This window comes from Ceratotherium simum, chromosome 3 (genome assembly GCF_057802395.1).
Source record: "Ceratotherium simum simum isolate JZ-2026a chromosome 3, ASM5780239v1, whole genome shotgun sequence".
Classification (NCBI taxonomy): Eukaryota; Metazoa; Chordata; class Mammalia; order Perissodactyla; family Rhinocerotidae; genus Ceratotherium; species Ceratotherium simum.
In genome coordinates this window covers 37975090-37999978 of record NC_141902.1, presented here as the reverse complement: position 1 = coordinate 37999978, position 24889 = coordinate 37975090, and the positions used below count along the sequence as shown (strand labels likewise).

General features: G+C 45.8%; 2 protein-coding genes across 7 annotated transcripts in view; one reads left to right on the top strand and one right to left on the bottom strand.

The window, feature by feature from the left end:
- Positions 1-121: 121 nt before the first annotated feature.
- RMDN3 (regulator of microtubule dynamics 3) lies at positions 122-17151 on the top strand. 3 transcript variants are annotated; one of them, XM_087425247.1, is made up of 13 exons: positions 122-175; positions 545-750; positions 2505-2697; positions 3122-3265; positions 8973-9252; positions 10062-10164; positions 13110-13170; positions 14732-14807; positions 14968-15045; positions 15282-15380; positions 15832-15885; positions 16030-16110; positions 16384-17151. In XM_087425247.1, exons 2-13 carry the CDS (start codon positions 552-554, stop codon positions 16435-16437), a joined length of 1422 nt encoding a protein of 473 aa, XP_087281373.1. In that variant the 5' UTR covers positions 122-175; positions 545-551; the 3' UTR covers positions 16438-17151. The 3 variants fall into 3 exon arrangements, with proteins under 3 accessions (XP_087281373.1, XP_087281375.1, XP_014636060.1); XM_087425249.1 differs by lacking the exon at positions 122-175 and adding an exon at positions 244-260; XM_014780574.2 differs by lacking the exon at positions 122-175 and having other exon boundaries at positions 446-750.
- RAD51 (RAD51 recombinase) overlaps positions 17147-24889 on the bottom strand; it is a 26984-nt gene continuing 19241 nt past the window's right edge. For all 4 annotated transcript variants that reach the window (XM_087425254.1, XM_087425252.1, XM_087425251.1 and 1 more), the window contains 5 exons: positions 24583-24677; positions 20181-20294; positions 19698-19827; positions 19352-19473; positions 17147-18890 (listed from right to left, as the gene is read on the bottom strand). In XM_087425254.1, coding sequence (XP_087281380.1) covers positions 18767-18890; positions 19352-19473; positions 19698-19827; positions 20181-20294; positions 24583-24677 — 585 coding nt within the window. In that variant the 3' untranslated portion in view covers positions 17147-18766. The remainder of the gene's footprint in view (positions 18891-19351; positions 19474-19697; positions 19828-20180; positions 20295-24582; positions 24678-24889) is intronic.

Here is a 24889-nt window from a genome sequence, read left to right as displayed (position 1 = left end):
TGGCTCCGCCCCTGGAAAACACATGGCCGGAGGCGGAGCCTCGTGTGGTCATCTCACCACGCCTTCCTAACGGCGCGCCGCGTTGATGGCGCCGCCTAATGACGTCGCTGCCTAATGACGTCGCTGTCATTGACAGCGTGAGACGGCGGCCGCTGCCTGGGTGGTGAGCAGTCGGGTAAGGGTCCGAGTTGATCTGCTGCCAGGCCAGGGCGCCCTCAAAGGGCGGGAGGGAGGCCAGGACTTTGCAGCCAGGGCGGCGGGTTTGTCTGCGGTGTCTTGTGGCTGGGGGGAGGGGGTCGGAGGGAATCAGGCTTAGGGGGCGTGTTGGAGGGGAGGCTGGGTGAGAGGCGCTGTAGTCAGGCCCGGGGGGCTGGCGGAAACCTTAGGGTCCGGATTGGGGTGCGGGTAGTTGGGAGCTCAGGGTCTGGGCAAGGAGATATGTCCCGGGGGTCGGCCTTGGGGATGGGGGTACCACACTCACGAATCTCTCTCCCCCTGCCCCCACCCCCGTCCGCCTGCTCCCGGTGGCTCACGCGGGCTGCAGGTGCAGCATGTCTAGTCTGGGGGCCTTGGGCGGCGCCCGCGCCGGGCTGGGACTGTTGCTGGGCACCGCCGCGGGCCTTGGATTCCTCTGTGCCCTTTACAGCCGGGGGTGGAAACGGAACCAGCGCCATGGCCAGACCCAGACTCAGACCCAGAGCCTGCCCAACTCCCTGGACCACACGCAGACTTCTGAACCCGGACGCCAGGGTAGGAGACGGTCCCCTGAGGCCGCAGTCACGGCTGACTGATGGGCCTGGGGTCCGGGCTGCCTTTAGCAGAGCCTGTGGGACAGGACAACAGAGGAATGGGGGTGCCTGAGAGTTTCACCTTTTTGGAAAGCTTATTGAAAAGGAAAGCAGTCTTCCTCTTCTGTACTCTTTCCCCTATAATCTCAGGAAAATATATTCTGAAAGCCTGTTCAGCTTTCACTTTTAGTTCTGGCCACACTAATCATATGTATGTTATTAAAGGCACTTAGTGTTGGATGAGGTGTTTAATAAGTAGACCAAGGGACCAAAAGAAGGCAAAAGGAAAAACTAATTTTACAGGCATTAAAAGTCTTGAGGTTTATGTATCACATTATGTACTATTAGAATTTGAAAGGGCCTTAGAGACTATCTAATCCAAGGTGTTTTTATCCTTCTAATGAAGAAATCCAGATTCAAAAAGATTGTGTAACTTGCCCGAGGTTGTCACCGAGCAAGTAAGTGGCAGGATTGGGCCTGGTCACCTGGTCCTGTGGACTTTCCACAGCATGGGGCTGGGCGTGCCCCTACTGCAGTTGACACTGAAAGGGCTGGAAGTCAGCCACAGCTGAGATGGGTAGTGCTTTCAGTTTTGCAAAACTTCCATGTTAATAACTCATTTGAGCAAAGCATCTAGGGCTGGTTCAAAGCACTCCCCTCATGTTTGTGTAATGGAGGCGCATTCTGATCATCTCACCCCATGTTAATTGGGAATAAGTGTTTTCTCTGATTACCAAATGCCAGATCGTTTGGAAAAGTTAAAAAAGTCTTCAAAGAGTTATCACCTTCAAGTGCCAACTGCTGTCAGCATTTTATAACCTGGTGGTAACCTTGGATTGTAAGTGTGCTTGTCTGTCTTTTCCTTGTGTTTTGTTTGTTTGTAATTTCTTAGCAGTTGTCTTTCTTCTGCTGAGATGGGGAGAAAGTGGCCACATTCCCAAGGATCTTTCTTGCTCTGCATTCTTGGAACATTGTTGGGTGTGTACTGTAATCTGGCTCAGATTGTCACTAGATCTCCTTTAACTGATTTATGCTTGCCTGGACTGTGGGTCCTGCCTTCCTGGTTTCTGTCTTGTTTTTACATTTTCCAGTCCAGTTGCCTGAGTTCACCAGCATTTACTGTTGGAATTTACCTAGAGCTCCATTCAGGGCTTGGTAATGGTGTTTATCTGATGAGGTTTGGATGGGCTTTTTCCAGTGTACCTTTTCTTTTTGCCCCTTTGATGATACCCAGTGGAGTTTTTGAGAGGAGTGCAGAGTTTTCTGTGCTATTCTTTGTGAAGCGAATGATCAGAATGTGAGAGGGGTCAGTTTTAGTTTTGCTCTGTGGTTGGTATTGACTGCCTGGTACTTGGGCACTACATAGTCAGGTAAAGGTGTTCCTTTTACTCTAGCGGGGAAGCTGTCCTGCCTTCTAGATACCGTACTCTTGCAAGCATTTTACACTATCTGCCGTGGTGTGCAGTACTGCTGAAGGCCCTGGCGTGGAAGGTTTTCGGAACAGAGGGCTCTTATTGAGAGATTAGGACCCTGATTTTTTTTCTGGATAGTTACTTGAGACTTGTTATCAGGACTTAGCTGTGAACATATGCTATCTGAGCCTCAAGGGTCTTTGTAAGTTAAACTCCAATGAGAAGCAAGTGTTCTTGAATTCTATAGTGAGATCTTTTCCTTGCTATATCCCATGGGCATCACTGTCTCCTGTCCTTCCTTCAGTGAGGCTGCTGCGGGCAGTCCCAGGTGAGGCTGGAGATGCTGCGGTGCTGCCCAGCCTTCCACGAGAAGGGCAGGAGGAGGTGCTGGATCGCCTGGACTTTGTGCTGACCAGTCTGGTGGCGCTGCGGCGGGAAGTGGAGGAGCTGAGGAGCAGCCTGCAGGGGCTTGCTGGGCAGATTGTTGGGGAGGTCCGGTGAGTAACACAGCCTGTCTCCTGCTGTGTCCCCTGCCCCTCAACTTTTCCCTGCCTCTACAGCTTTTTCAGCTGATGTGTGTTGTGGCCTTTGCTGTCTGTTTCTAAGGAAGAAGCCAATTTTACAGCTTCTCACCTAATTGGCAGGGAAGCCGTACACTTGGTACCTTACCTTGCACAAGTTCCTTGTGGCTTTTGGGTCTGGTGTAGCAGCTGAAAGGCTTTGTTCAGACTAACCTGGCCTGTCCATGCAGGCTGAGTCCAGGGAGCTGCCCTTCTCGCTCCCCTGAGGGTAGAGACCCAGGATTTTCTCTGCTCTTGGCCCTTTAATGAGGAGCAGTAGTAAAAGGCTCCCTCATGGTGAGGGGAAAGACAGGCTAGATGGGGCCTAATGGCACCCTTTAGAAAGGGGCCTGCTTTTCAGATCTCACATGGAAGAGACCCAGAGAGTGGCTCGGCGGCGAAGGTTCCCATTTGCCCGGGAGAGGAGTGACTCTACTGGCTCCAGTTCCGTCTACTTCACGGCCACCTCGGGAGCCACGTTCACAGATGCTGAGAGTGAAGGGGGGTGAGTTGTCTCTCCTGGAAGCGGCTGTGGCTTCAGCCTGGTTACGTTTTGTAAAAGTAATGTTTATCAATGGAAAATTCATACCAAGCTGCCAAAAATAATTTTTGGAACAAGGTAAGGGTATAAATAAATAAAATACAACGTGGTTGAAATGAGAAAAACCATCCACCTATGTCATCCAGACAAATGGAAATGTTAACAGTGGTTATTGTTCACATCTTTTGTTTTCCTGAGTAGGTTTTTTTTTTTTTGTGAGGAAGACCAGCCTTGAGCTAACATCTGATGCCAACCCTCCTCTTTTTGCTGAGGAAGACTGGCCCTGGGCTAACATCCGTGCCCATCTTCCTCTACTTTTTATATGGGACGCCGCCACAGCATAGCTTAACAAGCGGTGCGTCGGTGCACGCCCGGGATCCGAACCGGTGAACCCCAGGCCGCTGCAGCGGAGCGTGCGCACTTAACCGCTTGCGCCACCGGGCCGGCCCGAGTAGGTTTGTTTTTATATAGTTGTTATATTTTTTATTTTTGTTTTCCTGTAGCATCCGTTGGGCATTTTCCTGTGTTATCACAAGGACTTTGTAAGCCTTGTTGTATGACTTTATCTCCTTCAGGATGTGGCTGAGCCCGGTTTATAGAGCTTTCCAAGCACTAACTATGCTCCCCTCCCCCTGGAAGCTCCCTTCCCATGGCGAGGGTGAGGCAGGCTTGCTCATGCTCCCTTGCCATCTTTACAAGGGGGGGGGATGATTGTCCCGAGTAATTGGTGGCCCAGCAGGTCTGACTATAAGCCTTACTGTGAGACAGGGCAGCAGGCAGGAGTCTGGTGGACAGCCTCCAAACTTGGTTAGGTTAAGGGCTTTTCCATTTTAAACCACTAGCACCATTTTGAAACTTTGGTCCCAAGGCTGGAGTCTGAATGAACATCTTTGTCATGGTGCCTGATGCTGTCAGTGGCAGCATCTGCCCTTGTCTGCTGCTAGGTCAGTCATCCAGCTGGCCTGCGTGAGGTCTAGAGGCTGATCCCTCCTTGGTGTCTACTGACCTTTCCTCCTCCTCAAGGAAGAGACTTGCAGAGAACAGCCAAGCCTTCTGTCAGGTCAGGATGCCTGATTTGACTATAAACATGCACATGGAAACTAGAGGTTAAAACCGGCCATTCAGGATGATCTTTGCAGCATTGTCCCTCTTTAGCTGAAACACCTTATAATCTTAACTACCGTTTATTCTGTCTCTGCGACAGACTCTGTGCTAAGCATTTGAGAGGTATTTCCTCACTTAATCCTCACAAGGATCCTGTGACGTAGGTGGTGTTCTCCCTGTTGCTCAGATGGAGCCTTGAGCTTCTCACGGTTTGAGGCCCCGCCCAGGGCTGTAGAATGAGAAGTGCAGGCTGAGCCCATCTGACTCCGAGTCCCATTCTCCCAACAGCTGGGCTCATCTGCAGGGGTGTGAGGGTCTGCGATCTGAGGCATGGCTTGGTTGTCAGGGCATAGAAGAGCTGTCACAGGAAGACGTGTCGCATGTAGCCCTTGGGAGTTCTTTCCATTGACTAAGAGCTGCCACAGCTCCCTGCCCGGGGAAGACCTGCCCATAGCAGTACGGTTTGTCCAATATATCTCACTCAAGGAATTTCAGCCTTGTTTTCTTGGTTTGGCCTTTATACCCTCCTGCCTCTCCTCAATTGGTTTTCTAAGAAAATTAAGAATAGTATTACTCTCTTTTTCCGTGTCACTGCCATTGGGCATCTGTGCTGGATTCGATTATTACGCAGGTGCCTCTTGAACAAGTGAAGTCTAGGTAAAGAGCTGTAGTCCTCCATTTGTGACTACTGTTCCCTGGGTTTTCTGATCCCTATTATCTGTATTCTCAAGGGCTAGCAGAAGTGGCCCTTTTCTATTCAATTTACCTAATACCTCTGGGATGAGAGATGCTTCCAGAGGGCTGTGTTAGGATGGACAAAAATGAAATTAATATTTGACACATCTGGATTGAAAAGCAAGGACAGTAGTTGATAGTAGGCACTGAGACTTAAGGAGCGTCTCTATGCAACCCAAGGAAGCAGGTCACTTGGGTGGGGAATTGACACTTAAACATTGTAAGAGGGTAGGACAGAAGGAGAGGTCACAGCTCTGCCCAAGATCAGGATGTAGAACTGAAGGCCCTTGATGATGTTAAGAAGTGTACAGGGGCCAGCCCAGTGGTGTAGTGGTTAAGTTTGCACACTCCACCTTGGCAGCCTGGGGTTTGCAGGTTCAGATCCTGGGTGCGGACCTACGCACTGCTCATCAAGCCATGCTGTGGCAGGCGTCCCACATATAAAGGAGAAGAAGATGGCCACAAATGTTAGCCCAGGGCCAACCTTCCTCAGCAAAAAAAAAGAAGATTGGCAACAGATGTTAGCTCAGGGCTAATCTTCCTCTCACACACACAAAAAAGTGTACAAACTTCTGGGGGCAGTGAGAGCCAGAGCAGTTAACCAGGGAAGCTATGGGTGCTTCACTGCTTTTGGGGTTCACTGGGGCTCCCAAGACCATAAAGGGCTGCCAGCCACCTGTAAAGGGGTGAGAGGATGGTGGCTTTCTTAATTATAGCTCCAGCAGGCCCAGCCCCATGACGGATCCTGTGGCATGTGGAAGCCAAAGGTGGTATGTGGTGCAAGACTCTGGTTTAGCTGGCTGCTATCTGGGGCACTGGCCATGGTGAATAATTCTTTTTCCCATGGTCAGTGCCATATAGGTCAAAGAAGAATTCTGGGAGGAGACCACAAACTCTGGAATGGCTTTGAACATGTGGGCCTGGGGAAGGAGCGCTGCTTTGAGAGATGAAAGCATAAGATTTGATGGGGTACTCTATTCCACTGAAAGCCACACTCCCTCTTTCTTCCAAATAAAATAAAATAGCAACTTTGAGCTCCCAGGGGATTGACTGAATGTGGCAGAGGCAGAATCACTGTGTGGATCCATGAGCTTGTTCTAGGCATTGTACCAAACACAGCTTTAATTTCCTCCCTGTCAAAACCCAGCTTGCCCTAAAACACCAGCTCCTCCTACTAGCCTTCCCAGGCATCCCAGCAGAGAGAGATTGCCTGCAACCTCATTGCCACTCCTTCTGGGGCATTTATCCCCTCATTTAGGTTGGTCTTCTCCACCACTGAGAGTCTTCTCAGGGTCAGGGCCCATGCCTGGTTGTCTCTGAATGCTTCAGCTCAGCCCCTGTAGTGGGGCTTAGGAGCTGAAAGAAACTTAATTGCCAGAAGGTGGGGGTATGTGTGTAACTGAGTCCTTGATCACGGACTTATGGGCTCTCCTCAAGGAGCAGAGTAGGGCAGCTCTGGCCGCCTTGCTCTGAGGGAGCCTTGGGTCCTCGACCCTTTGTGGGAACAGTGTGTTCTGCCTGAGTGCACAGATCCAAAGGGCCTTTTCAGAGGTCCCTGCCAGTCCCTGGCTGATCTCAAAAGCTGCAGGGCATGTTAAACAAAAGGGCCACCCTTCTGTCTCTGGTGGATTTCTCCAAGGACTGGGTTGGTGGTCCAAGCAATGCAGAAGAATGTTGTGAATGTAGAGACAGCATCCCACATCCTCTGGCACGTGATAAATCTCTTCTGAAGCCCTGGAAGTCCCTGCGGCTGATGTTGGTGCTCACTCAACAAGCGTTTGCCTGCCCACTGCATGCCAGGCAACAGGGCTGCAGGTTAGAAGCACGGCACCTTCAAGTGGGGCTGAGGTGCAGTAAAAGGCCTCCTCACAGTGCCGGCCTCACTGGAGCCTCCCTACCTCACAGGCTCGACCAGCTTTCACTCTTGGTGGCAGTGTGACCTCTCCTGACCCTCCTTTCCCTTGTCCATGTCAGCTCCTTGGCCTTTAGGCCCCAGAGGGATCATAGCAGTGCAGGACTTGCCTCCTGGCTCAGCTCCGTGGAGAGACTGTGCTGATGCCTGTGCTTTAGCTGTGCTCTAGCAGGGAGAAGAGCAGGGGTCCCTCCCTCAGAGACTCCTGATCTAAACTCCTGATTGACCAAGGCAGCCTTTAGCCAAGCAGGGAGTGGGTCTCCTCTTCTTTCTAGCAACAGGAGGTGATGAGACTCAAGCTCTCCTGCCCAGATAACCCATTTACCCATTTTGCCTTTGGGCCTGGCTGGGCTGAGCAGGGGCACTGGTAGACTCGGATTTGCCTTTCTCATTTAGAGGTTATTGACTAAGTCTTAGGAATTGGTTGGGAGTTTCTCCAGGCTGCCCCCATGTGGTCTTGCTCATCACCATCGAGGTTGGTTGTGAAATCTGATGCCACTTTTCTTTGTCCCTTTAATTTCTCAAGTTTTTACTGCAAATTGTTAGAGAGGAAAGATACTTGGATAACCTCTTAAAAAGCAAGGTAAGGTTAGGAAGGTTATAAATACCTTACAAGTTCCTATAGTAAATGCTCCTGGGGCCCATCTGTTAGATGAGTCTGGAAGCTCCTCTATACAGAAGCAGTCAGCATGGATTGGGCACCAGGTCTGGCTGCTCGCTTCCTACCTTCTGGAGCCTGCCTCCTTGTTGTCTCTGCCTTTCTGGATGAGGACGACAGCACTTCGGCCTACAACACTCAGCCTCTGACTTGAGGCTGTCTTGTATTGCCTGTGTTCGTAGTGTCTCCCTCATCTCTCCTTCAGTTCTGTTTTGCTCCAGCCACAGGAATCCTACCTCTTTCATTCCAGGATGGAGGAAGGCTTATCCCTAAGATCTTCCCTGTGCTTCAGAACCTTCTGGCTCTGACAGAGCCGGCTTTTCCTTCAGTCTGGAGGGCTCTCTGATGTCTGGTTGTGGCCTCTGGAAGTCTTACCTTCTCCCCCAATCAGCTGCTGGTGGAGGCCAAAATCTGAGAGAAACTTGGCTTCCTCTTCAATGGGTGTATCAGGTTTGGGGCTCCCTAGGAGATCCTGGCTTATGGCAGCCCCACAGATACCCTCCCAAGGGTACCCTCCTCCTCTCCTGCTTCCAGCTGCAAAGTGGCCCCTCCCCACCCCCAGCAAGTTCCTCAGGTTTCCAAGGGCTACTCCTTCTGTGGTTTAGGTTTGGTTGCTGACTTGGGACCGAGGTACATGTTGAATTGAGAAAGACAATGTGAATATTTATGGCTGCCCGTGGCCTCAGAGGCTGGCACCCACTCCTGTTGGTTCTGGTAGGTGCCTTTGGCTGATAAAGCAAAAATGATTGATAAACCCTTAGCCTGGTGAGCCATGTAACTCAGGAGATCAGCTCCACCTATATCTTAAGGTTTTTATCTTAAACATTTTTTCTTTTTTATAAGAAGAATATATGCTTATTAAAGCAATCACATATTAAAAGATGGAGAAAATGTCCTTTAATTCCTCTACCCTGAAAGATCTACTGGCAACATTTTGGTACATACCTTTCTAGGCTTTCTCTTTTTCTCTATTTTTTGGCAGACTTGGTGGTAACTAAGCAGGGGGTTCTCATATTAACCTCCGTCACAGGGCCCCCAGTTGCTTACTCTTCCCCTCCTGGATCTTTTTCCCAGTCCATAGTTCCCAGAGGAAGCTTTGAGGACTAATTTCTGCCCCTAAATGGTGGGAATGGTTCTTACTTAGTGCTCTGGACAACATTGCCATGGAGAGTCCCTCTTTGGGGGTTGAGGATAGACCCTAGGGGCTCTGCGGCTGAATAATCCCCTCGCTTCACCCTGTCACTTACATTTCTCTGCCACAGTTACACAACAGCCAACGCTGAGTCTGACTACGAGCGGGACTCTGACAGGGACAGTGATGACGGGGAAGATGAAGTAAGCTGTGAGACCGTGAAGATGGGAAGAAAGGATTCTCTGGACCTGGAGGTGGCTTTGGGTCCAGACACGGGAGCCCTGGAGGCTGGAGGCTCCCCTGGCCTGGAGGATGTTCTGCCCGTCCTGCAGCAGGCGGATGAGCTGCACCAGGGCGGTGAGCAGGGAAGGCGGGAGGGCTTCCAGCTGCTGCTCAACAACAAGCTGGCGGTGAGGCTCCCCTCCCCCTTCCCCACCCTGCTGACCCCCAGTGAATGAAGGCAGGCCACTGTGGTTTCTGACCCTGTGAGGTGACATGGGGAGGGAAATGAGAGAGAGATGGCTAGTTCTGCATCTGTCCCCCAGGGTTGCACATCCTAGTCCATGGAGGCCAAGCATCCCCCTAGGGGCGTGAGGGCTGGTGTACTGCCTGCCCTAGAGCTTTCTTCCCCCTAACTCCCCAGGGCAGTCCTCTGCCTCCCGTAGAGCTACTGCAGAAGAGCTCCACCTCTCACCTTAGGGGAACATGTGGAAAGAACTGGAATGTTTTTTTCTCTTTTATTTCCCTTGAGGCAGAGCCCAGGCTGCCTACCCCAGTTGAAGTTTCCATCACAAGTGACAAGTGTGTAGGTCACTAATCTGCAATTCCCTTCTCCTCATGTTCACTGCCAGAATTTATGCTCACTCACGTATAAATGCCCCCAAAGTTAGAATTTGCCCTTTTCTTGGGCATTTTCTCATTTTTTTCATTGTGACATGATGAAAAAGACTTCTCTTTTGCTGTGCCTCATTACATCTTGGAGTTGACCTTTCCTCCTTACGGTATTAGGCCAGATTGCCCTCACTCTGGAATCTTGGCTAGAGATAGTGTCATCAGTTAACTGCAGGTGGTAGGTTGTGTGGGGGTGGCCCAGTGTCAGTCAGTGTTTATATAACACACTAGCTTGGAAACTCAAAGGTAGATGGAGGGTGAAGGCCACAGCTCCAATTCTCTGTGGCGGAGGGAAGAGGGACCTCATCCTTCTCTGTTTGGTTGGCAGTATGGAAGCCGGCAGGACTTTCTCTGGCGCCTGGCCCGGGCCTACAGTGACATGTGTGAGCTCACTGAGGAGGTGAGCGAGAGGAAGTCATATGCCCTAAATGGTAAGTGCTGACAGGTTCCTGGTGGGAAGGTGACTGACTCTGCGGGTGGAGCTGGCTCACCTGCTTGGGGCCCAGCGGAACCACCAAGATGCAGGCTCAGGGCAGTTGTGGCTCAGTTACTAGGGACAAACTCTGGCTTCCAGGGAGCCCTGCTTCCTCCTCAAGACAGAGCACAGTCTCTGCACATCATGATGACTGAGTAACACAAGTGCACACGTTTTTACTAGTTGTATCGTATTAGCATAATTCTTTGTTCTCACCCCCCCCAACCACAAAGAGCACAAAGAGGGCAAAGCCTGCTTTCTTTTTTATCATGTTAGCATAATTCTTTGTTCTCACTCTCCAACCACAAAGAGGGCAAAGACTGCTTCCTTTTTTGTGTGTGTGTGTGAGGAAGATCAGCCCTGAGCTAACATCTGATGCCAATCCTCCTTTTTGTTTTTGTTTTTATTTTTGCTGAGGAGGATTGGCCCTGGGCTAACACCTGTGCCCATCTTCCTCTACTTTATATGGGACGCTGCCACAGCATGGCTTGACAAGCGGTGCGTCGGTGTGCAACCAAGATCCGAACCTGTGAACCCCAGGCCACCGAAGCGGAGCACGTGCACTTAACCCGGCCGGCCCAAAGCCTGCTTTCTTGATCTGAAGGTTTTTTTTTTGCTGCTGCTGCTAAGGAATCTGTTTCCGTTATAGAGCCTGTGGGGCAGGTGTTCTAAGAATAGAATGAGTGGAGTATGTTTGGTGAGTGCCTGTAAGGAGCAGTTTGGGAGAATACTGCTAATTTAGTAGTCCCTGGGATCTATTTAGCAACTCTGTTGCCAAAGTGGGTTGCCTGGTGGGCAGGGTGCATCTGACTGGTGCCAGGCTCAGGGCTCATTCCTGTCTGTCATGAGGTCACTGAGAATCCTAGGACTTCTGTAAAAAAGAGACTGGTTTCATGGGGAAGATAATGTGTCCTGCCTGGCCACATACCCTCTGGGTCAGGCACCATCAATGGGCTTCCAGGCCGTGTGGGTCAGTTAGTTATCCAAAGTTAACTGAACTATCTAAATTAGATTCGTCTGCTTTCCCACTTTTGTAAGTACAGCCTTGCAAACATTATTGAATCAAGGTCATTCTTCTAAACGTTTGTAGAATTCTGTTGATATAGAAGGAATAGGCCGATTGAGTTTTATGTTTGCTACAGATTTTCAGAAAAATCTCTGGAAGTTTTAACAAAAGGTGCTCGCTTAATTACTGTTTGTTTCTTTTCAAAACAGTTTCTTTTCCCTCCTAAATTTCAGATGAGGATTCTGATCAGCTTTTGGGCTGTTTTGGACTCTTAGTATCAACAAGAACCTTTTCTTTCCTTTGGTCATTGATCATCTCTTATTAGTATTAGTACCCAGCATGAACCCCAAAGGTGGAAGTGGGCTGGTGGTTAGAGTGGCCACAGCCAGTACTGGTCTTGTCTGGCCTCCCCAGCTTAACATCCTTGGACAAGTCTGTTCCTTTGGAGGTCAGATGACTATGGAGCATCTGTGAAGGCGCTGCTCTGGGATTCTAGCTTTTTAGGACCATCCTTGTTGGGTCTAAAGTTTTTCATTTTGTTCTATCTCTAGAAGCTGGACCACCAGGAGGCAGCCATTCTGTGGGATCTCAGCCAATATCTGTTCACCCCTCTGTTTGGCTTGGCAGGAACTAGTTGTCTCATTCTTCACTATTATTTTCCCAGTGATAGTGCTTTGAAGGGGGGCAGAGAGAAGTCCCCTAAGAGACAATGTCCCTCTTTAGTGGGGCCATATGGTCCTTTAGTTTGGAAAGGGGGATGTCGGGTTCTCATCTGCTGTTTTAAAAATATATTTGTTGCATACACATTATAACATAATCAGTATCACTTAAGCATGAGGGAACATTTCAGATTAGCCAGGCTGCCACCTCAACACTTTACTTTTGTTCCATTTTCTCCATGTTCCCTTCTAAGCCCTCTCCATTTTAATCAAAGGAAAAGTTCCATTTTGCAGTGTGCTCTTTTCTCCAGTGTGTAGGCATGATGGTCCTCATCTGGAGGGCTCCAGGCTCCTTGACCACTCTAAGGGACCCTTGTCAAGAGCTTTCATGTGTTTTGGCCTTCATTTCTTTTTTTTTTTTTGTGAGGAAAATCAGCCCTGAGCTAACATCCATGCCAATCCTTCTCTTTTTCCTGAGGAAGACTGCCCCTGAGCTAACATCCGTGCCCATCTTCCTCCACTTTATGTGGGACGCCACCACAGCATGGCCTGACAAGCGGTGCGTAGGTGCGCGCCCGGGATCTGAACCTGGGCCACCAGCAGTGGAGCGCGCACACTTAACCGCTACACCACGGGCCGGCCTCAGCCTTCATTTCTTTGTTAGTCTTGGTGCCTAGAAAACTTGGGTAAGACTAGGTGAAAGTCATATCTGGTCAGACCTCAGTCCATTTGGCTCTGGTGAGGAGTTGTGGCCTAGAGCTGTGACTAATGTTCTTGGATCATGGATCCTTTTGAGAATTTGATCAAAGCTATGGACCTTCTCATTAATAAAATGCACATGTACCTAAAATTTTATACAACTTCAGAGGCATTCACGGACACCCTGAAGCCTGTCCAGACCCCAAATCAAAAACCCTCCAGGGTAAGGTCTGTTGGGGACAGTTTCTGATTGCCATTGGGTCCTTTCATATTTGAAATGCTTCAAGCACATCAGGTGGGTGGGTGTTGTAAAAACAGGGTAGCTGGGGCAGCTGACAGAGACAGGGAGAGCAAGGTGAAGCAGAAGTCATCCCTGAGAAACTATTTGCAGCTTTTCATTCTGCTCAAGTTCACAACTCTTTCCAAACAGGCTGGGTAGGGGTTGGCGAGAGCTGGAGCAGTCATTCTTCCCGCAGCCCCTCCTGTGGAAGTGTGCACGGGAGCCCTTGTCAACTCCAGATCACCTTTGTCCTATAGGAAAAGAAGAAGCGGAGGCCGCTCTGGAGAAGGGAGATGAGAATGCTGACTGTCACCTGTGGTAATAACACCCTGCAGGGTCCCGGGAAGAGCCAGCATGGGTTAGAGTGGAGGAGAGCCTTTCTTTTCTCTGTCCTGGCCACAAAGGCATTTGCCAGAGGAACCAGGAGAGGGAGCTCTGGCCTTTATTTCCATATGCCCCACCCTACCCCTAGCCAGGGACCCAGAGAAGTTTTCTTTGGGAAGTGCCTGGGGATGAGGCAAAGTTTTTTCTGTTGGGGCTTGGAAAAAGGAATATCTTTGTAAGAGTTCTCCCAGCTATAAAAGTTGTGGGTTCTTGGCTCCTCAGGGAGGCTGGGACAATTTGCAGCTCCCCTCTCCTGCACAAGCTCTCCTTTCCCCTAACTGTGATCCCTGGCTGGTGGTGGACTTGGGCTTCTTTGCTTGGCTTGCATGAGGAAAAGTGAATGTGAGCTCACCCTTAGGAAATTCAGTAGTCAATTTATTAGCTTAAAAAAATCAGCCCTGTTTGTGGTCTCACATGAGGTAAAGTTCTGGCAACTTGCATGGGTCAATGCCAACTTATATCCTGGGGCCTGGTTGAAGCACCTCAGAATTTTAGTGAAAATGTTCCTTTCCCACCTCCCTCCCTTGCTTTCCATATCTCTGCCCTCAGCCACTGGGAGTGGTTATTTCTCCATCTGTTGCTGAAACTTTGCCTCTGCAAGGGCTCTTCTTAGAGGCCAGGTCACTGTTTCTTGGGTGTTACAGGTGCTGCTTTGCTGTGGGCTTCCTTGGGGCTCCAGGGCTCCCAAGGATGGAACCTGGCCTCGCTTTCTTAGCTATTCTTGGGAAACAGCTGTTTGGACTAAACATGGAAATGAAGTATCTGATACAAATACCCCCAGATATTTAGTGAATACTAGAAAAGGAAATTGGGCCTTTAGACACTCATTTAATGTCAACTGTGCTTCTAGAAACAATGCTGGGGAGATAGGGTATGAGACCTTTGTTTGTGAAGACAGAAGATGGGAAGCTGGCTGGCTTTGTTCCCCTGGGAGAGAGGATGTGAAGGAGAGGGCTGAAATTGGAGGCCTTTCTTCCTCTGCTTCTGTTGGTTCCCAAGTTAGCATTAGAAATTCCTGGAGTATTCCATCTTAATCTGACTCTCCTGGAATATGGCTTCCCACTGATGTATATTTCCAACGCTAAGGAAACTTTCTTTCAGTGTCTCCTCAGGAGACAAAAAGCAATGTACTCAGGGTCTGATGCTGATTATTAGAGATCTGCTTTTTAAGTTTTTATGATACCCATGACTGTATTCATTATGAGGTGAAATTTGGAGATCTGGACTGAGTCCTTGCCTAAATATTAAGAGAGATTTACTGTAGAGGACCCAGCTTTTTTGTACCAGTATACTTTGGGGAATTGTGAACCTACCACTGTGTTTGCTAAAGAATATGAATTGGGACCACAGATCTGTGAAAAGAGGAATTAAATACAGATGGAAATGATATTTTCAGCTCTAGTTGAAGGGGCAGTGCAGTTAGGCCATAGGTGCATTCCTTGCAGTGATGGTACCCAGTCCGTGTCCCTGAGCTTGCTGCTGCTTTCCCCCGTAGGTATGCGGTGCTTTGTGGTCAGCTGGCTGAGCATGAGGGCATCCAGAGGCGCATCCAGAGTGGCTTTAGCTTCAAGGTGAGGAAAGGCTTCTCTTTCCCTTGTGCTGGTCTAGTCCAGATTCCCTGCTCCATCCTAGATCCTTGTGAAGGGTGTTCCTACAGCCTCTAAGACTTGCCCTTCTTCCCTTTGCAACTCTGATGTCTGGTGTTAGTTTATATTTACATTTTCCCCTCAGGAGCATGTGGACAAAGCCATTGCTCTCCAGCCAGAAAACCCCATGGCTCACTTTCTCCTTGGCAGGTGGTGCTACCAGGTGAGCTAAATCCCAGGGCTTGACGTAAGGGCCCTAAGTGTCCTGTGACACTGATCTCCTTGCCAGGAAGAACAGGGTCCTCACCCTGGTCTGTCTCAAATGCCATTTCCTCTGAACAGTTGTGTTACTGGTGATTGGATCCAGCCCTATTTGACTCTGTTTCAGTACAGAATATTCAGTGTTCCTAAAGATACTTCTTAAAACGTTTTATTCACACCTTGATCTTTTGGTGGCAGGTCTCTCACCTGGGCTGGCTAGAAAAAAAAACTGCTACAGCCTTGTTTGAAAGCCCTCTCAGTGCCACTGTGCAGGATGCCCTTCAGAGCTTCCTAAAGGTATCAGGGAAAGGAGGGAAGGGTAGACAGCAGCCAAAAATCTTAGGGGGCAATTTTATGTTTGCCTATTCTCTGGGAAAATCTGAACCACCTGGAGAGTTTATAAAAAATATGGCTTCTCAGACCCACTGAATCCATCTCCAGGCTGGGGACTAGAAATCTCTATTTAAAATAAACTTCAGGGCCGGCCCTGTGGCTTGGTGGTTAAGTGCGCGCGCTGCGATGCTGGTGGCCCGGGTTCAGATCCCGGGTGCGCATCGAGGCACCACTTCTCCGTTCATCCTGAGGCCGAGTCCCACATACAGCAACTAGAAGGATGTGCAGCTACGACATACAACTATCCACTGGGGCTTTGGGGGGAAAAAATAAAATAAATAAAATCTTTAAAATAAACTTCAGCCTAACTTGAATTTGGGAACTCCTTACTGAAATGCCTTCCTCCCTTCTCTAGGCTGAAGAACTACAGCCAGGATTTTCCAAAGCAGGAAGGGTATATATTTCCAAGGTAAACTCACCTGCATATTCCAACGTAGATGAAAATATGTTGATGATATTTCTGGGAACTTCTGAAAGTATACTATACTCATCTCATCCCCTTCTAGTCTCCTGGTGGTATTTCTCCCAGGTTTTCACTATTGTCTCTTCTCAGTGCTACAGAGAACTAGGAAAGAACTCTGAAGCTAGACAGTGGATGAAGCTGGCCCTGGAGCTGCCAGATGTCACTAATGAGGTAATACTTTAAGAGCTTTTCTAACACTGGGTTCCATCATTGAGTTTTCAGGAAAGAATATCTTCCCTTGAGGTCTTATTTCCATAGAAGAGCGAGTCTACACTTTTACATGTAGGTTCTTTCGTCTACATCTCACCTAGGCGAGGAGACAGATTTCATAGGCTCCAGGCTGTTCTGGGGAAGTAGGAAGCAAAGGGCCCTTCTTGGGTCCTAGTGGTTTGGGAAATGTTCGCTTAGATTTTGAGTCCTAGTCTTATTCTCTTGTCTCCCTAGGATTCAGCTTTCCAGAAGGACCTAGAAGAATTGGAAGTAATTTTAGGAGAATAATCACATTTCAATGGCCTCCATGACTTGAGGGATACCACTACTTAAGGGGGAAAAAAAATCAATTCTTTTTTCCCTTAGACCATGCTTAGATCAGGAAACAGAGCAAGATTGGTTAAGGGAGTGTCCTGACTCCTGAGTCTGACTGGTACCTATCGTTCCCCAATTTCTTGTCTATTGTCCACTGATTGATTAATTTATTCTAATCCCTTACCTAATCTGAAATTGGGGAAGTACTTGAGGCCTGGGTTTCTCTTGTTCTCTCCCTTAGGTGAATTCTTGAAAAATCAAGACTAGTATAGCACTCGCCCTACAGTTGAGTGTGGGTAAGAGCACTGAAGCCTGCCTTGCAACTGCCAGTGAGGCGGATGAACTTAAGAGCTATAGGAACAAAACACAGAACTTGTAATCTCTAATCTTTTTCACTGATTAATTTTCCACACCTAAGTATATAGTCTTATGATCACACTCTACCTACCAGTAAAAGGAAGGGCCAGGGCAGTCCATTGATATTGCCCTCTTCTCACCTATCATGTGGATTCTAACTGTATTCCTGGGCCAAGGGGCTGGGCCACTTAACTTCCAGAGTCCTGGCAGCTTTTGGAATGACAGCAGTGCATAAAGACTTATGAGACTGAAACAATGATCTGAGGAGTTACCTAGAATATATTTTGATACAAACTTGAAATAAACCAAATTTGACTAGAAATGATTGAATTCCCTTATGTTTATTTGTTATCAGTTCCTTATTCTTGCTTGACACTTCCATAATTGTTTCTTACTACAGAGGCTATTGCAAACAAGTAGAAAAACAGCACCCAATAGTTTAGAATAAGCTCTTTGGTTAATGCTATTTCCAGTGAAAATTTTAGTTACATGTAAAACAGAGGCTCAGAACTCACTTTTAGCCTAATAAGGCCTATTCCAACTAAGCAGGTGTTCCTTGACCCTGTCATGTTCACTCTTAGGACCAACAGCACAAAGCCTAATCCCATCTACAAGAAAAATTGAGACAACTTTCTAGGTTTGAGATGCTTTTATACAAGAACCAAACTTCCATTCCGGAATCTGTCACTGTGGCTTTATTATACCATCCCAGGTTTGTTTTGCAGTGTAGAAACAGAAGACCTGAAAGGTACTCCATTCTTTAAAGTCAGGGAATGGAACTGCTTTTGAAACACAGCTGTCTTGAATTGACTGTGTCTTGTTATCTCCCTACATACAGTAGGATCAACACAGACAATAGCAGAGATTTTTACCACCTCTCCTCCCAGTAGTAGCTGAGAGGCCCTTTCAAACTGCAAGAGCTGGTTAAATCCCACCCTGAGTAGAAGTCTGAAGGGGAAGAAGAGGAGTATCTCAGACTCCTGAAGTAGAATAATCCAGGCAAGTACCAGACCTCTACAACATGAGACTTACAGAATAAAAACAAAGGCCATAGGAAAGCCATGGTATATCCATCTTGTAATATTCTCTATTAGGTTGAAGGACAAGCTCAATCATCTGAATGTAGGACTTCCTTTTTAAGTTTTCAATTTTAAAGCAACAGAAACTGATCACCTCTACCCATCACCAAAAGATATTATGAAGGCCCTATCTTGAAATATTCAGCTTATACCAGAATAACTCCTATAAACAGCACATTCATTACCAATTACTTTATTAGCAGCCCCACACTGAATCTACTTAATTAAAGAGCCTCTGAAATGCTTAAGATTCCAGAACTATCTTGAGTTGCTCTTAGCAGTAAAAAAAAAACCAAGCAAGTAGATGGTGAAGAGCTGGCGGCCCAGTAGGCCTGCTCAGCACCCCTTAACTAAAAATAAATTCTTACATAAGATAATTCAGGCATACAAACTTAAAAACCTCCTTCTGATTGACCGAGTTTTACTGACAGAAAAAGAACCTTGAGGAGACCCATTCCCTTTGCTGCATAGCTCAGGCATTTTTTTTCAACATTATTCAGACAGTGAGAGAAGAGTCAGGTCTCCCCAGCTTTAGTTTTCTTGGAAGCATAAAATTGTGCAGTAGACAGCTGTTAGTCCTGAGTCAACCCCAAGGGACTATGTCAAAGGTATTCCATACCTCCCCTCCAAAATCCAAAGAATTCACATAGAGATTAATATACTCTAGAAGGAATAAACATTTCAGATCAGTTTGTGACTACTGACCTGCCTCCTGTTTACACCAGCAGAAAAGCTGATACAATAGATGTTTTCCCGGAAGCCTTTTTCTGGCAGTCACAACAGGAAGAGGCCTGTGCAGAACCCCAGGGAGCAGTATTCTCCATTAGGCTGCAGCACTTAAGGTTTATCACAGGAAAAAACCTGATTCAGTCTTTGGCATCTCCCACTCCATCCGCATTGATGGCAAACATAGCTTCAGCTTCAGGAAGACAGGGAGAGTCGTAGATTTTGCAGATTCTCGTTTCCCCTCTTCCTTTCCTCAGGTACAGTCTGGCCCAAAGACACGAACCAAAGCACTAAAGTTACTATAATTAAAAAATTTTATTCCTGACTATTTATGGTAGACTTAAAATTTTTTTAGACATATATACTTCCTAGAAGGACTTTGGAGCTCTTCTTTAGGGCACTTCCAACCTGGAGAAATCCATTTCTGCCTTGTACCCACCTTAGTAGATTTTCCATATTGAAATAATTTTTTTTTTTTTAAATAATGGAGAGGCATATCAATTCTTCATATTCATTCTTCCACATTTCAGGCTTTTAATTCCTTTATGAACTAAAAGCCAACACCTGTACTAACCAGAGCATGACAATTAGATTTAGCAAGGGCTCCTGTGTCTAATTACACAACAGTAACTTTAATAGGGTTTTAAAGGAAATGTTACACCTTCATGTCTACTTCACAGTTAATATGACATTCCAAGATGAAGTCATCTATCCCATCACTTTACCTGGTTGTTGAGGCATGAGCAATGATATTTCCTCCAATAGGCTTTTTAGGATCTGCAGCAAACATGGCTGCTCCATCCACTTGGGCTACCACCTGGTTGGTGATTACCACTGCTACACCAAACTGATGGGGAAAGGATAAATGTCATTTTTTGTGGCCACAGACATTCTAAGGACCTTACTGCTGCCACCCTTATCCCCCACAAAGCAATGAATGACTAATGTCTGTCTTCATATCTAACTGATATCTTGATGATACCAGGCCCTGATGTCCTGGCCTCCCAGCAAGGATCCTGGAATTCATGGCCCCTGAAAGTAGGCCTTCTCTGTCCCCACCCCACAACTTACCTCATCAGCAAGTCGCAGTAGCATCCGCAGAAACCTGGCCAAGTGCATCTGCCTGGCTGAAAGCTCACCTCGACCCGAATAATCTGTTCTGTAGAGGGCGGTGGCACTGTCTACAATTAGCAGTGCATACCTACAGGGAGCAAGGGTTCTCTGTAGCCTATGTCAGATGCTGCTCCCTTCTTCACTACCCTAAAATTTCATATTCATAGTTACAGTTGTATATATAGATGTTCTATTAAAATATTTGTACAGCATTCATATCTGAGGCACCATATAACAAGGTAAAATTTCCAACAAGTCCAGGTGATTATGGTTTCATATTTTAACAGTGACTTGAACTAAACCACAAAGCAAGAGTGTCAAAACTAAAACTTAAACTCCCCATTTCTAATTCAAGCTACTGTCAATTTGGCCAAACTGCCTCTACAAGATTCAGGGTAAGGTCTCGGGGAGCATATTCAGTGTCTTCTACTGAGCACATACCTGGACTCTACCATCATGGCTGATGCTTGATAAAGAAGCTGGGTCTGGTGGTCTGTGTTGAACCCTCGAGCATAGGCTACATTATCCAGGACATCACTGCCAGAGAGGCCATATCTAGAAGAGAGGAGAGAACATTTTCAGGCTACAAAGAGAACTCAGGTAGATGAGAAATTCATCTCTAACAACGAAATTACCTGGATGGTAGGTAAGCAGTGGTGTTGGGGCTAAAGAATATAATTCCCTCTCTATTAGGAAGTCCCGGCAAACTACAGAAAGAGACGACACAGCAACTGCTTTAGAGTAGATCTACCTAGCAGGACTCCAGGGTAAATCAAATCTATTCTTTGAGGACTCCTGAACTAGAATAAGAAATTTCCAAATATAAGGAAACAATGTTCTCCTGGAAAAACCAAGGGCAACATGACAGAATTGGGACTGAAACAAAAATAATCACTCAAAGATCAATTAAACAAATTCATATAAACTGTTGTTATATATGAATAAAACCTAAGCAAGGACTCAAAACTGTAAGAAGTTCAAGAGAAGTCTATTTCATTTCTTCTAGTCTCCTCTTTTTTCTTGCTAGTAACTAGTTACAGTTGAGGTAGAATATGTGACATGTATCTAGTATGGTTAAATAAGTGATACCTTAATTCACCTTATATACTTCATAATGATTCTTTTTCCTTTGCATTTAAAAAAGGCAAATACAGTTATCTCCTATTTTCTTAGAGTAATCTATATTTTCTCACCTTTGTAACTGCTACCTAAGGAATGAACGTTCAAGGTGGTTTGAGTAAGACAATTTTCATTCATTAAATGTGCTGCAATGGGGCCGGCCCCATTGCTTCAAAGGTAGTTTGATTTATCCATCTATCAAGACTCAACTAAATGCCTGCACTTTCATAAAAGCTTCCTTGCACCTCTCAAATAGATGTGATTCTCCCTCTTCTGCACTTCTGGAAAACTTGATTTAGGCATGTTTATGGCACTTGTGAGGAGCTACTCTGCCATTTTACTAGACTATAAATTTCTTGAGGGAAAAGACTAGGCCTGTCTACCTAACACATTTTCTTAATACCTAGTAAATTCTGAATAAATGTTGCTGAATAAAAACCTTTTATCCACAACCCAAACAAAAAGAGAACCATATATCATCACTTTAACCCAAATAATATTTTCATATTAATGCCACCTAAAATCATTATATTCCAAAAGTATAATACTGACTCCCTTATGTAATAGTTCAAAAGAGAATCTGTTTAAACAAAATCAAAGTGCTGTAATTCTTTGAAAACCAAAAGTTTCTCATGTTTACAATTCTATCAATCTTTTAAAGCAGTCTATTCTATGTGGAGACTCTGATCATTACAAAAGCATTCAGGGTGTCAAACCTATTTTTCTGAGACTTAGCTTTAGTAAACAGTTTTTTTCTCATTTTTCCTCCCAAAAAGAATAGAAAAACAAAAGAATGTTCATTTTAACCTTTTTTTTTTGGGGGGGGGGTGAGGAAGAGCAGCCCTGAGCTAACATCTGATGCCAATCCTCCTCTCTTTTTTTTTTTTTTGCTGAGGATGATTGGCCCTGAGCTAACATCTGTGCCCATCTTCCTCCATGTTATATGGGACGCCGCCACAGCATGGCTTAACAATCAGTGCATCAGTGCGCACCCAGGATCTGAACCTGTGAAACCCAGACCGCCCAAGTGGAGCATGTGCACTCAACCACTTGCGCCACCGGGCTGGCCCCTCATTTTAACCTTTTTAAAGTGTACAGTCCAGGGCCGGCCTGGTGGCTAGTGGTTAAGCGTGTGCGCTCTGCTTCGGTGGCCCGGGGTTCGCAGGCCCGGATCCCGGGCACGCGGTGACACACCGCTTATCAGGCCATGCTGTGGCGGCGTCCCATATAAAGTAGAGGAAGATGGGCACAGATGTTAGCCCAGGGCCAATCTTCCTCAGCAAAAAGAGGAGGATTGGCATCAGATGTTGGCTCAGGGCTAATGTTCCTTACAAAAGAAATAAAAATAAATAAATAAATAAATAAAAGAGCACTGGAAAGTTTTTAAAAAATAAACAAAGTGTACAGTTCAGTGGCAATAAATACATTCCCATTGTTGTGCAACCATCACCACCATCAAATCTCCAGAACTTTTTCATCATCTCAAACTGCAACTCTGTACCCATTAAACAGTAACTCCCATTCTCCTCACCCCCAGTCCCCGGCAACCCTCATTCTACTTTCTGTCTTTATGAATTTGACTACTCTGAGGACCTTCAATATTTGGCCTTTTGCAACTGGCTTATTTCACTTAGCATAATACTTTCAGGTTCATCCATGCTATAGCATGTGTGAGAATTTCCTTCCTTTTTAAGACTGAATAATATTACATTGTATGTATATACAACATTTTGTTTATCCGTTCATCTGCTGATGGATACTGGGTTGCTTCTACCTTTTAGCTATTATGTTAGTGCTGCTAGGAACACTAGTATATTAAGTATCTGTTTGAGTCCCTGCTTTCAATTCTTTTGAGTCTATACCCAGAAGTGGATTTGCTGGATCATTTTACAATTCTATGTTTAATTTTTTTGAGGAATCACCAGACTATTATCCATTTTTAGTTAATTTTTATGTATGGTATAAGTAAGGCCTAAAATTTATCTTTTTGCATGTGGATATCCAACTACATTAGCACCATTTATTGAAAAGACTATTATTTCACTATTATTTCCCCCACTAAATTGCCTTGGTACCTTTGTCAAAAATCAAATGACTATAAATGCTAGAATTTATTTCTGAACTCTCAGTTCTGTTCCGTTGATTTATGCCTATCTCTTATGCCAACACCAACCTGTCTTGATTACTGTTACTTTATAGTAAGTTTTAAAATCAGGAAGACTAAGGGCCGGCCCTGTGGCTTGGTGGTTAGGTGCGCGCGCTCCGATGCTAGTGGCCCGGGTTCGGATCCCGGGCGCGCACCGAGGCACCACTTCTCCGTCCATCCTGGGGCCAAGTCCCACATGCAGCAACTGGAAGGATGTGCAGCTATGACATACAACTATCTACTGGGGCTTTGGGGGGAAAAAATAAATAAATAAAATCTTTAAAATATATATATATAAAATCAGGAAGACTAAGACCTCCAATTATTTTTTTCAAGAATGTTTTGGCTATTCTGGGTCCTTGATATTTCCATACAAATTTTATAATCAGGTTGTCAGTTTCTACAAAAAACTTGCTAGAATTTCAATAGGGATTGTGTTGAGTCTATAGATCAATTTGAGAGAGAACTACCATTTTAAGATTGTGTCTTCCTATCTATAAATGTAGAACGTTTCTCTATTTATGTAGATCTTCAGTTTCTCTCAGCAATGTTTTGTAGTTTTCAGTGTACAAGTCTTGCACTTCTGTTACATTTATTACTAAGTATTTTATTCTTTTTGTTGCTGAGTCTTCTTAATTTTTGATTTGTTCATTGCTAGTATATAGAAATACAATGGATTTTTTAATATTGACATTGTTTCCTGCAAACTTGCTGAATTAATTTAGTTCTAGTAGTTTTTTCTTTGTGTAGATTCCTTAAGATTTTCTACATACAGGATCATGTCATCAGTGAATAGGTAGTTTTACTTCTTCCACCCCAATCTGGATGCCTTTTATTTCATTTTCTTGCTTGACTGCACTGGCTAAGACCTTCAGTCCAATGTGGAATGTAAGTAATGAGAATGGACATCCTTGCCTTGTTTCCAATCTTAAGGAGAAAGTAATTCAGACTTTCACCATTAAGTATGATGCTAGCTGTAGGTTTTTCATAAATGCCCTTTATCAGGGCATCTGATAAATGTTCTGTTATTGAAAGTAAGATGTTGGTCCCCAATTATTATGGTTGAATTGGCTATTTCACCTTTCAATTAAGTCAGTTTTTGTTTCACATATTTTGGGGCTCTGTTATTAGGTGTGTATATGTTTATAATTGTTATAACTTCCCGATGAACTAACCTTTTAATTATAAAATGTTCCTCTGTCTCTAGTAATTTTTTTTGTCTTAAAGTCTATATTAGTATAGTCACTCCAGCTTTTTTGTGGTTACTGTTTGCATGCAATATCTTCTTCCATCCCATCCTTTTACTTCCAACCTACTTGTGTCTTTGAATCTAAAGTGTTTCTCTGGAAGACAGCATATAGTTAGATCTTGTTTCTTATCCAGTCTGATGGCAATTCATAGATTTTTGACTAACGAAGAATGCTCTTCTCTACTAAGGAAGGTCATTCTTTTGAACCACACATACAACATCGGGATATGGAGCAGTAAGAGAAAAGACATTCATCAGCCCAACTAACCCTGGCAATCACTACAGTGACAGGTGCAGCCATATTTCTCTCATCTAATCCAGTAACCTACCTCTCAGCCACTGCTAGCAGCCGTTCTGGCCTAAAGGTACCTTCAGTGTCAATGTACATGGCCTTTCCTTCACCTCCACCTCGATCAATGGGAAGCTAGAGAGAACAAAAAGAACAGTGGAAATGAACACTGTACTTCTGATATAACTGATCAAACTCCCCATGATGGGCCTGTAATTCCCCCACTCTCAATAAGGCAAACAGAAAAAACATTTTAAAGTGACAATCAGAGGTAGAGAGGAGGCATTCCCTTCTGACAGAAATAAACCTAGCAGTGGATATGAAGCTCATTGTGTTCCCTGGTATGT

Coding starts and splice junctions, on each gene's coding strand:
- RMDN3 (XM_087425247.1), top strand. CDS start 552: ATGTCTAGTCTGGGGGCCTTGGGCGGCGCCCGCGCCGGGCTGGGACTG. Junction 2,698..3,121: donor CAGATTGTTGGGGAGGTCCG/GTGAGTAACACA, acceptor CCTGCTTTTCAG/ATCTCACATGGAAGAGACCC. Junction 13,171..14,731: donor AATGCTGACTGTCACCTGTG/GTAATAACACCC, acceptor TTTCCCCCGTAG/GTATGCGGTGCTTTGTGGTC.